The 10,752-nt window shown below is 39.1% G+C and overlaps 3 protein-coding genes across 5 annotated transcripts; 2 read left to right on the top strand and 1 right to left on the bottom strand.

Moving 5' to 3' along the window:
- LOC103410505 (uncharacterized) lies at positions 1 to 4,823 on the top strand. 2 transcript variants are annotated; one of them, XR_003775221.2, is made up of 8 exons: positions 1 to 301; positions 388 to 495; positions 624 to 754; positions 950 to 1,050; positions 1,135 to 1,194; positions 1,375 to 1,537; positions 2,178 to 2,990; positions 3,312 to 4,823. XR_003775221.2 is itself a non-coding variant. In XM_029106641.2 (6 exons), the coding sequence occupies exons 1-6, from the start codon at positions 16 to 18 to the stop codon at positions 1,457 to 1,459; spliced, it is 771 nt and encodes a 256-aa protein (XP_028962474.2). In that variant the 5' UTR covers positions 1 to 15; the 3' UTR covers positions 1,460 to 1,691. The 2 variants fall into 2 exon arrangements, 1 of the variants encoding a protein (XP_028962474.2); XM_029106641.2 differs by lacking the exons at positions 2,178 to 2,990; positions 3,312 to 4,823 and having other exon boundaries at positions 1,375 to 1,691.
- On the bottom strand, positions 2,126 to 3,955 carry LOC103410506 (uncharacterized). The gene is made up of 2 exons (XM_017325575.3): positions 3,493 to 3,955; positions 2,126 to 3,010 (listed from the first exon to the last, which is right to left on the bottom strand). Exons 1-2 carry the CDS (start codon positions 3,953 to 3,955, stop codon positions 2,382 to 2,384), a joined length of 1,092 nt encoding a protein of 363 aa, XP_017181064.3. The 3' UTR covers positions 2,126 to 2,381.
- Positions 4,824 to 6,746: 1,923 nt separating the features above from the next.
- On the top strand, positions 6,747 to 10,574 carry LOC114826442 (DUF21 domain-containing protein At1g47330-like). 2 transcript variants are annotated; one of them, XM_029106644.2, is made up of 13 exons: positions 6,762 to 7,076; positions 7,418 to 7,494; positions 7,713 to 7,796; positions 7,893 to 8,006; positions 8,165 to 8,251; positions 8,396 to 8,535; positions 8,624 to 8,711; positions 8,835 to 8,908; positions 9,079 to 9,269; positions 9,451 to 9,474; positions 9,566 to 9,789; positions 9,935 to 9,981; positions 10,147 to 10,574. In XM_029106644.2, exons 1-13 carry the CDS (start codon positions 6,899 to 6,901, stop codon positions 10,307 to 10,309), a joined length of 1,491 nt encoding a protein of 496 aa, XP_028962477.2. In that variant the 5' UTR covers positions 6,762 to 6,898; the 3' UTR covers positions 10,310 to 10,574. The 2 variants fall into 2 exon arrangements, with proteins under 2 accessions (XP_028962478.2, XP_028962477.2); XM_029106645.2 differs by lacking the exon at positions 9,451 to 9,474 and having other exon boundaries at positions 6,747 to 7,076.
- The last annotated feature ends 178 nt before the right edge of the window (positions 10,575 to 10,752 follow it).

Raw genomic sequence — 10,752 nt, forward strand, 5'->3', positions numbered from 1 at the left:
TCAAGTCGTGTATCGATGACTCACCCACACAACCACAACACGTCGTCGCAAAAGAAAAGCAGAAACGCAACAACTATGGCAGTTGCTTCGCGCCGCCTTATCTCCAGCTCGGCCTCATCCACTGTAACCGCCATTTCATCCTTCCCTCCAAAATCAAAAACCCTAATTTCAAATCCGCACGCTTCCCCCAATCTTCAGCTGCCAAAACGCAGTCGTAGAGACGTCGCTTTGCTCTCCCTCATCGCTCTCATCCCTTCACTCTTCCGACCCGGCCTGGCATCCGGACTTTCCTTCGGCATTTGTGAGCTAGCTCGCACCATTTTGATTTAGTCCTCTAATTTATAGTTGTTTGCCTTGGAAACCCTAATTTTTTGGGTATTTGCGCAGCAGGACCAAAGGATTGGCTCCGCGAGCAGAAGAAGAAGGCCTCCAGGTTCCTCTTGGCCCCGATTGATGCCTCCCGTGAGAGCCTCGTCGCGGCTCATCAATTACTCAGTCTCTCTCTCTCTCTCTCTCTCTAGATATATATATATATATATATATATATATATATATATATGTATGTATATGTATGTGTGTGTGTTGGTGCAATTTCATTTGGATTAATGTGATTTATTTTACAGCGGCTACAGATTCGGATTATACGAACAAGGAGATGGAGGAGGTTCAGAGATTGTTTAGATCTGCTGCGAGGGATTGTGTTATAGAGGATAGGAACTCGTTTGTTGCATTTCAAGCCAATACGGGTGTTGAGGTTCGGCAATTCGCTCATTTCTCTTTGTTTTTATTTAATCAGGTTAATTAAGCCGCTATTAATCTTAATTAATGCATAGGAATGTGTAGAACCCTATTGCAATTTGGTTGGCATTGGGAGAATTTGTTGTAGGATGATGGAGATGTTGAGCTTTTGGTAATTTACCTCATATTACTAAGCTCATTTACTTCACAGGTTTGCACATTCCGTTTGGTTGTAAAGAATGCGTCGTCATTGCTTGGTGATAAGGATCCTGTAAAATTGGAAGCCGAGTCTTTGCTAAATGATCTTATAAGGTACATTTAGGTCTGACATAATTTCATGGTAGAGAAATATATTTCTCTATACAATCGTTGTAATATTTACTTGTTATATTGCAGATCATTCACTTCTCTTAATGGTCTGGTAAATGAGACCGATGTTCAATTTGCCGCTGAAAGGTAAACATGGACAAGAGAGAATTTTCTTGAAAGCTTTAGAAATTTGTTTACTCTCAGTTTTGTCGCACCCTTGATCCTGAGAAGGAATTTTTTTTAGTACCCTGTTTCGCATAATAGGGTACCAAGTTGTACGTTAGTAACAATTCATTTTTCCATCTGACGTTTTTCTATTGGCTGCAGAAAGAAGGTTGCAGATTCTCTCATGGATACCATATCATCCCTAGACAAATTTGAGCAGGGAATCAAGGACTGCCTTGAAGCTTAACCAATCTGTAGTTTTTTCCTTGCAGAAAAAGCTATCTAGTGGATATCATGCTTGAAATTCTGTAGATGCATGTATATTGTGGGTTTGAAACCTCTCCTTTTTTCTTGTCTATCTTGTGTCTTGATTTCTGTCCCCTGTCATGCTCTTTAACCTTATTTTGTCCATTTTTCTCCTCTAAGTTGTATGTTTATAAATAGCAAAGTTATTGAAGTCAATGCTAGTTTTTTCTTAATGTCTTCATATTGCCTTCTTAATTTCTCATTGTGGCAATATCATTGCGTTCTTTGTTAATGGAAAGGCATCCAGGTAGCTCTGTTCTTGGTTTTGGAACGATAAGGATCTGAAATATATTCACACACACGCACATATATTTATATTTAAAAATGTATAGTTTAGTCACATTTCAGGTCAATCCTAGTCATTTAATGAACTCTAGTGGTCAAATCATTCCAGATATTAACTAGGTGGATGACTTGAAGTGAAGCAAAATGCACACTTCTAAATGCAGAGAATGCGGTTCACGACTCTATAAGCTATACTGTTTGATTTTTTTTTCTTTTTTCCTTAATTTGCATACCCGTTGACAGTGGGTGTTGTTGATAATTTGCTCAACATGATTGAAAAACTGCATATGTAAGTACTGGCTTGCTTGGAAAATTTCAGACATCTCAAATTTGTTTGAGTTTCTCATTTCAATGGAATATATTTTTCTTCACAGATCTACAAATATCAATGCCTACTCCTATGCTGCCATAAATTTTGAGTTTGACACTTGTGGTATCAGATATAATGACCTGTTGGTCCATGTGGAGTCGTCTAATAGTTTGATTCAGATGGCTACACCAAGCAGTAGCGAAGTTGTGTACTGACCTTGACAGCTGTGCAGCTAATTGAAGATATTTAGTAAAAATTTGCTGGCTATCTAGGGAATAGTTTGATTCGGTGAGCCAGAAGCCTCAACCAAATACAAGCGACAACATGGTGTTCCATCATCTGGGTGGGTATATAATGACCTAGGCAAACTGCGAAGCTTGTTGAACAGATTTAATGGATCGTGCATGAGTCCAAAATGAGCATCTGGATCACCAATTTGTGAAAGTTTAACATGAGAAAAGCCAAGAGATGGCAGGAGATGATCAGGCCAATCGCTGTAGAAATGGAAGGTGGAATTGGAAAGTGTGGTTGACGGTTTGTTCATAAAATCCGCCAGAAGCACCGTGTGAGTAAGCGAGCACTTGTCTGCTATGGTTTCAAGTACTTGCGTGGCCTCAGAGTGGGTTAAGTAGTAGAGGATGCCTTCCAGAACCCACACCGTGTTCTTCTCCGGCACAAACCCGGATGTTTGAAGTTTTTCGAGCCAATTATTGCTTCTGATATCGGCCGCCACTCTAGTTATGGATTTTGCTGTCATCATTAGACACTGGTGATCGTTTGTAGAGTCCATTGCTGCTTTCAGGAGAGTGGCTTTTATTTGCAGGACATCAGGAAAATCAACTTCGAACACATTGCTTTCCTTCAAGCAACTCAGTCGGTAAGCTCTTGCATCCATTCCTACAAAAGAAGTGCAATTTTCATCATAAGCTAAATATTTACTTTCCGTACATGTGAAAGTCGAGAGATTTCAGTTTCTATATATATTCTATCTACAATTTTATATAAACTACAATTAGTATACTTGGTTGGGACCTGGTCTAAAAGTTTGCCCTGGTTTCTAAAGTTAGCACATGCATATACATGACCAATAATTCCTGATCTGTAGTTTACATTGGTGCATAATCAGATGCTGCATGTTGGGGATCAATTTTCCTAAAAAGCGTTTGTTTTTTTACGGGAGTTGTGTTTCACTCTACAGGAATTCATCCAGTAGACTGGTAAAGCAATGTAAATGAACAAGTCATCTAGTCTTGAAAGCTACGTATTACACAAATATGTCCCAACATCATACATCACCGGCACGAAGTTCACCTTGATATACACTGCATTGGTTCAAAAAGTGCTGGTAACCAAAATATTGTGATAGGGTAGTTACCAACCTGCCCCAAGAAAAACTACTTGTGCTTCTCCATCATTGAACGAATGAAGTGCTGCTTCAAGCTTTGAATCAAACCAGAGTGTTCGAACTGCGAGAATGACACCAGATATTTCTCGCGCCTTGTTGACGCAGTCTTTCTTTATCTTCTCATGGAAACTTTTAAGGTACGACTCTCCTGCAAGTATGTCTGCCAGGGGGTCATGAATGACATGATTCCACAAGGCTCTCCCAGCTGCCGTCTGGCAACCCGACCGCTGAAGAGGATCCCATTCGTTCTCAATGGTTGCATGAACCTGTTGAACGGTGTCTGTGGACAACAAGTCCGGAAGCTTGAACTCCGGCCACATAGGGAACTCAGGTGAGCCATTGTCTTGACTCGACATGGTCTTTATATTGCACTGAAACACCTTTAAAGTGGACGGAAGTTTGGAAACTAATAGAAAGGAATGAAGAACATATGACATATGCTATATGCAAGCAGAAGATAGAGGTGGGATTCAAAACGTTAGGCTGCAGCAGGTGATAGAGGGATAAGAAAAGAGAGCCACACAACACAAACCCATAAGGGTTGGAGAAAATGGCTTATAAGTCGCGTCCCGCCTTTTTTTTATTGGCCTTTATAGAAAAAAGGAAGGTTGCAAATGCAGTCCACGGCTACCACAATTTTATGAGCCTTCTGTTTTTGGTCTACAGGCATTGTGTTATTATTTGGTATCAGTGGCTCCCAGGAAGTGATATCCGACAGGGGCACCCTGGCTCCTAATGAGGGAAGTCCAATGCAGTCCAGTGGTTTTATAACAAGTACTCATTTGTTTGGTTTTCGTTGGGCACACGACAAAGGCGTCATTTCGTGGTACGTGTTTGCTTGCGTTGCACAAGGGGGAAGGCAATTGGCGTTAGGCCCCGAATTGAGTGGCTATCAGTTTTCACCCTCTATCCCCCACGGGAAGACTGACTTGTATCCGTGATGCCACCACGGGGTCTTGGGACAATGCGGATAACTTTTGGATGTGACATTGTATTATTGGTTGGAAACGTCGTGCTAGCATCCTAGGGGTGGAGGAAAGTCCCTCCTCTCAAGGTGATACTTAACCCCAAGTCAATGAAGCACTGTTGCACGTTTTATCTGCCGTGGTAGTTTCTTATGTTGGTTGGAGCATGAGAACAGTGACGGGACCAGACATACACAACTGGCATCGTCAGCCCATATTTGACAAGGATTCAGCTTAACCACATGCGATCATAAACCAATATTTTCCTAGGTAAAAAGTTATGCCCGTTTCTTAAGATGAATTGACTTTTCTGTAGGAATTTTGAGACAAATTTTTTTTATTTTTTTTTATTTTGTAATTTGGTTGATTGTTTGGCTTATTAATTGAACTGCTCCGGAAACCGTCTTTATGTACTGGTTTGGTACTGAGGTGCTTTTATAAAAAGTTGGCATAAAAAAAAGCTGAGCTCAAAAATGTGTTTGGTAAACACTTAAAAACAGTTTATTTTCACAGTTTTGGGTGAAAAAAGCTAAAAACATGAAGCACAAAAAATAAGCTTATTCTCACAGTACAACAGAAACATTTTTTTTAAAGCACAACAATACCAAACCAGCCCTATGTCTCAATTTACCCTCTGAAAGTGGACTTTAACCTTAAAGTCTTGATTGTTTCAGGGGGTAAATGAAGACTTAAAGACAGTTTGAGGGGGAAATTCAATTATAAAGCCTTTGATTGTTTTGATTATTTTTGTGTGTACAATATGATGTTTTAAACTACCTGAATTACGAGAAGCCGATTCAAACTTGGATGTAAGAAGCTAGCACATTGCCATGACCGATTGACATAGCTCATGTCAAATGATTATGAGAATCAGATTAAAACTTAGGTGTAAGAGGACGCCCACACATCACCATGATTCATTGACGTAATTTACATTTGTTAACTACGAGAAGTATGATTAATTGATTTAACTCACGTATGCTGATTATTTATTCCTTTTATGAAGTGTGAATGTGGTCCTCCTAATACAAGTCGCTTTGTGGTTCATTTTTGTCTTTTATATTACCACCACGAGTGAAAGGTCCACACCCAGCGAAAAGCATATGCGAATAAACATTGTGAAGAACTTGAGATGGCCGGAAAAAGGAGAGAGTCGTGGCATAGAGAGGACCGTCGCTGCCGTAGCCAAACAAGTGGTGGCGGTGCCGCCAATATTAATTAATGAAATATTCTCTGTAAATATACCTAACTAGATACCCCGAATCAACGGCTGACGTGTTTATTCTTGTTCCGGGAATCAACCCATTATCATCGATCTGCTTGCAAACGCAAGCGTATCGGGGTAAAATCTGACTTTTCAGAGGCCATGTGGACCAAACACAATACTAACATGATTTTTTTTTTAATAAGAACGTCTCGCTGTTACGTGTGTTTAATAATTATACGATGTGTGTTGTCCACTTGCATTATAATTGTGAATAAAGCGGTCAATATTACAATTGGAACATGTGTTAAGCTTGTCATTTGAACATTGTAAAAATAGACTGTTTAAATTACTGTATCACATTACAAAATAAAAAAGAAATAAAAATGCTCAAAGAGAAAACTACAAAAAGAGAAATACTAAGGAGATGCTCTTGAAGTGTGACTGTCTATGGATTCTCTACCACACAATTTACATCAATTTCTGTGACATTATTATTAAACAGTGCTAAAAATATGAGGTGACAAAGAATCCTGAAACAATCTCATTGTTGAGAGAATTTCCTTAGCATTTCTCTTGCAAAAAATACCAAATAGATTACCAAACAAATTGAAACATGCCACGTGTAGCATTAGCACCACATTCAAAAAAATATAAATGTTAGGGTGAAGTGCTGATTTAGTCTCTGAACTATCACTTCAGTGAAAATTAGGTCACTAAATAAATTTTTTCAGTAAAATAAGTCACTAAATTCATTAAAAATTGCTAATTTCCTCCCTACTACTGTATTCAAAGCTATTTCATCTAATTTTTCGTCAATTTAAGTCACTTAACACACTTTAGAATGTAATACCGTTATTTTTTTCGTCTATAAACCTTTAATATTTTATATAAATTGTGAATCTAACGTTTAAATTAAACTTTAAAATTAACTTACATATTTTCTTACAAAAAAACTATCAATTTATCCTCCAAAGTTAATATAATTGGGACTTGCTGTGCCGCTAAAAGCAAGTGTTTTAATGCAAGAAAGTCAATAAATATTACCAATTCCGGTAAAATGGGTGTGATAAAATCGAGGGAACTGAGCCGGCAAAAGGCGATCCAGTACACCCAACGCAAAAGGTCCGAGAAAGACAAGCCCACGCGCACGCCCACGGCTACAAATTTTGGTCTCCACTGTCCAGGAACTGAGCCAGCGAGCGACGGAGATGGCGGCGAAGGTGCCTTGCTGCGGGACGACGTTCTTTATTTACGTGCTGATAATCATAGGCCTGGTTTGCTTCGCCGGATTGATGGCCGGACTCACTCTCGGCCTCATGTCCCTCGGCCTCGTCGACCTCGAGGTCCTCATGAAGTCCGGCCAACCTCAGGATCGCAAGCACGCCGGTCAGCTTTTTTCCCTCTTAAATTCATCTTCTTTTTTTTTTTAATCTTTTTTTTGCAATTATGAAATTTGGAGCTCAGCAATTCAAATTTCAAATTTCATTGCTTTGGGCCTTCTGTGATCCTCTGGATTCTGAGCTCTAAGAACTGTTTTTGAATTGAAACTTACTCAAATTTCGTTTTTGGATTGGAAATTATGAAATTTATCTGTGATATGCTGGACAGTAAGCTAAATTACGAGATGACTCAGTTGATTGCAGTCCAAGTCAAAGGAATAGTTGAATTTTACAGAAGAAGTAGATTTTCTTGTGTTTAAATGCTTTAAACTGCTCCGATTTTCGCAGCTAAAATTTATCCGGTGGTGAAGAATCAGCACCTGTTACTTTGCACGCTTTTAATCGGAAACGCGTTAGCAATGGAGGTAATTGTGTGATTTTGTGGCTTTATCATGGCAATTGATTAAAAGGAAAACTAATGAAAAATCCAAAAAAAATTTAGTTTGAATGAAAAAGACAAATAAACGTGTAGTACCAGAGAAAAGTAAAAATGTGGTTTTTTTTGTTATAAGTGAACAGTACGGGAGTGTTTGATTAAAAGTAATGCTTTCTTACAAATTGGTGATGTTTCTTTTGTTATTAGGCTCTTCCGGTGTTTTTGGATAGTCTTGTGCCTCCTTGGGCGGCTATTGTGATATCAGTCACTCTCATTCTGGTGTTTGGGGAGGTGGGTTGTTTTTCGCAAGAGCATTTTACGTTGAATAACTAATTTAACATACAAAAGACGTTCACTTTTGTTTCTTTGTATGCATTACAACTCCAGATATTGCCACAAGCAGTGTGCACTCGCTTTGGATTGACTGTTGGGGCGGCAATGGCCCCGTTTGTGCGTGTTCTTCTTGTTCTTTTCCTCCCCATTTCGTATCCCATTAGCAAGGTGATGTTAATACGTGAACTTGCATAATAATTACCTTTAGATGTTTGTAAGTTGTGTCATGCTTCTTGACTATTTGACTTAGCTGCATATATTCGGTCATTTATTGCATTTTTTTTCCTATTTTCATTTTATTTGTTCTAAATATGTTCTCTCCGCAGGTTTTGGATTATATGTTGGGTAAGGGACATTCTGCCCTTTTACGAAGAGCAGAACTAAAGACTTTTGTGGATTTTCATGGAAATGAGGTATATAATATTTTACTAATCTCGCATTAGAGCACTATGCTAGTAGCTAGTGGCATATGTTAGGAACTTTCAACTCTCTGGAAGTCCTCCGGTTTCCTGTGTTCTCTGATTAAATATGGCATATGCAAATGATATGTTACTTAGGCTGGGAAAGGCGGGGATTTAACACATGATGAGACCACCATCATTGCTGGGGCACTTGAATTGACTGAAAAGACTGCAAAAGATGCCATGACTCCCATATCAAATGCATTTTCCCTTGATCTGGATGCACCTCTTACTTTGTGGGTTTGCGGACTTCAGTTTGTTCTCTCTATCATATCTTATGCGTTCTTCCATCCTTTTAAACCTGCCACTCTATTCTCTCTCCAGGGACACATTGAATGCAATAATGGCAATGGGTCATAGTAGAGTTCCAGTTTATGCTGGGAAGCCCGGAAATATAATTGGTCTAGTTCTGGTAATTCCATTTTTGCTTTCTTTATACACTTTTTTCAAAGTTGAAGTGATGCTGCGTGTCTGACCAAAAAATGAAGAGTGATGTTGTCTGAACACTTATCAGTTCAATCTCGTATAAGTGCAGGTTAAGAATCTCTTGATGGTTGATCCAGAAGACGGAGTTACTTTAAGAAAACTGATGATACGAAAAATTCCTCGGTATGGAAGTACCTCATTATATTTTGGTTTTTATTGCCGATACAAGACATGAGCTTATGTAATTTTGAGAATTTTCACTCCTAAGATAGTTCATTTCACTGTCTACGTATTCTTCTTTTATTGGGCTTGAGCATGATTATTCTAGACTGGCCTTTTCATTTGCCCCACAGGGTTTCGGAAGACATGCCTCTGTATGATATTCTAAATGAATTTCAGAAAGGTCACAGTCACATTGCTGTTGTCTATAAGGATATAAGTGGGAAAAAGGATGCACTAAAGAATGGCAAAGATGATGAAACACCCGTGTTTAAGGATGACTGTAAGAAGCAAGCAGGCGAATCTGGGGCATCATTCAAGAAAGGTGTGTATATTCGTAGCAGCTACAAAAGTATGTTGCCGTTTTGGCTTAATTTCAGTTTGAGGTTCAAAATCAAATCTCAAATTTCGTATTTGATCGTTTCATGACATTTCTTTTTGTACACATAATGTAATGTTACGTTTGACTTGTTCTGCGTGTCCTGTGTGATTGATGATTAATTGAGCTTTTGGCTGCATGATTTCTCAATGTATGTGCTTTTCCTGAGTTCTTCAACCACTGCCACTTTTTCGTATGGCGTTCCCTTGAACTACATAATTAGTGTTCTTGTTAAATTCCAGATGAAAAAGTGGGTTCAAACAATGCTCAGAGTGCTTTGGACAATGGTGACGGAGGTCAACAAGCAAAGAAAAGCCCATCGGCTACTCCTGCTTTTAAGAAACGACACAGAGGCTGTTCACATTGCATTCTGGACATTGAGAACGGTCCCATTCCAGTTTTCCCAGACAATGAAGAGGTTGTAGGAGTAATTTCCATGGAGGATGTCATTGAAGAACTTCTTCAGGTAATGATCATGATTATACAAATAAGTAATTGAATCTGCTTCTGCATTTTCTTACGAAAGTTGCAGTATTATCTGGATACTGGATTTTTGTAAATATTAATTGCTGCACGTATTGATCCAAATGGTAAATCTCTGCTTATGCCAGGAAGAGATATTGGACGAAACAGATGAGTATGTCAATATCCACAACAGGTAAGATTTGAGTGATTTTCACCTACACATATTAGCACGACGCCTTTTCCTCTTAAATCATCGGTGCCATGCTGTGGTATGGGTTCGTCTTGAGAGCAAGGACAACCAGAATTGCTGAAACATGTACTTTGGACGGAAAGATGATAATATTTCTTGGATATGCAGGATTAAGGTCAATATGCATGCATCTCAGGAAAAGCCTTCTGACTCGAACTCAGCCGATCCTTCCAGAGAATGGTCATCTGTCACCAACGCCCCACTGCTAACATCAGCGTCAGTGCCATCAGATTTGGGTTCCACTCAACATCAAGACTCTGGTAAGGCGTGATGCCAACGGACTCGCATACCGCAGCTCATCAAGGTTCTGAAGATGACGCGTCGAGAGATCGGTGAGTTTGGTCGTATGTTCTTGGTATGAATGAAATTTAGATGCACAAAATCGATATTTAAGTTAAAAACTTACCTAAAATTAACCTACATGTTTGATGAAAATCCACTAAGACAACTCTCTTTGGAGAATGTAAAGTCCATTGCTACATGAAGTGTTACCGAAAAGGATATTAATGAAAGGTGTGGAACCAACCATTTTTTGATTTTGTGTGTGTTTGGTAAGCACCCTTTCCCGGGTTCGTAACGTCAAGTTTTGGCCATGAACTCCTAACACTTTGCATCGAGTTATCGATCGGTAGAAGTAGAACCACCCAATTGTTTTATTTTGTCAATTTTCTGACGTGAGATTCTTGTGTTCTTCAACAATTAAGACCTAAACTT

Source organism: Malus domestica, chromosome 08 (genome assembly GCF_042453785.1).
Source record: "Malus domestica chromosome 08, GDT2T_hap1".
NCBI lineage: Eukaryota > Viridiplantae > Streptophyta > Magnoliopsida > Rosales > Rosaceae > Malus > Malus domestica.

Excerpts from the sequence above, each read along its gene's own strand:
- LOC114826442 (XM_029106644.2), top strand. The coding sequence starts at position 6,899 with ATGGCGGCGAAGGTGCCTTGCTGCGGGACGACGTTCTTTATTTACGTG. Across the intron at positions 8,536-8,623 it reads CTGGATGCACCTCTTACTTT|GGACACATTGAATGCAATAA; the intron begins GTGGGTTTGCGG and ends TTCTCTCTCCAG. Across the intron at positions 8,712-8,834 it reads ATATAATTGGTCTAGTTCTG|GTTAAGAATCTCTTGATGGT; the intron begins GTAATTCCATTT and ends GTATAAGTGCAG.
- LOC103410506 (XM_017325575.3), bottom strand. The coding sequence starts at position 3,955 with ATGTCATATGTTCTTCATTCCTTTCTATTAGTTTCCAAACTTCCGTCC. Across the intron at positions 3,011-3,492 it reads AGTAGTTTTTCTTGGGGCAG|GAATGGATGCAAGAGCTTAC; the intron begins GTTGGTAACTAC and ends CTTCTTTTGTAG.
- LOC103410505 (XM_029106641.2), top strand. The coding sequence starts at position 16 with ATGACTCACCCACACAACCACAACACGTCGTCGCAAAAGAAAAGCAGA. Across the intron at positions 302-387 it reads CGGACTTTCCTTCGGCATTT|CAGGACCAAAGGATTGGCTC; the intron begins GTGAGCTAGCTC and ends GTATTTGCGCAG. Across the intron at positions 1,195-1,374 it reads GTTCAATTTGCCGCTGAAAG|AAAGAAGGTTGCAGATTCTC; the intron begins GTAAACATGGAC and ends TATTGGCTGCAG.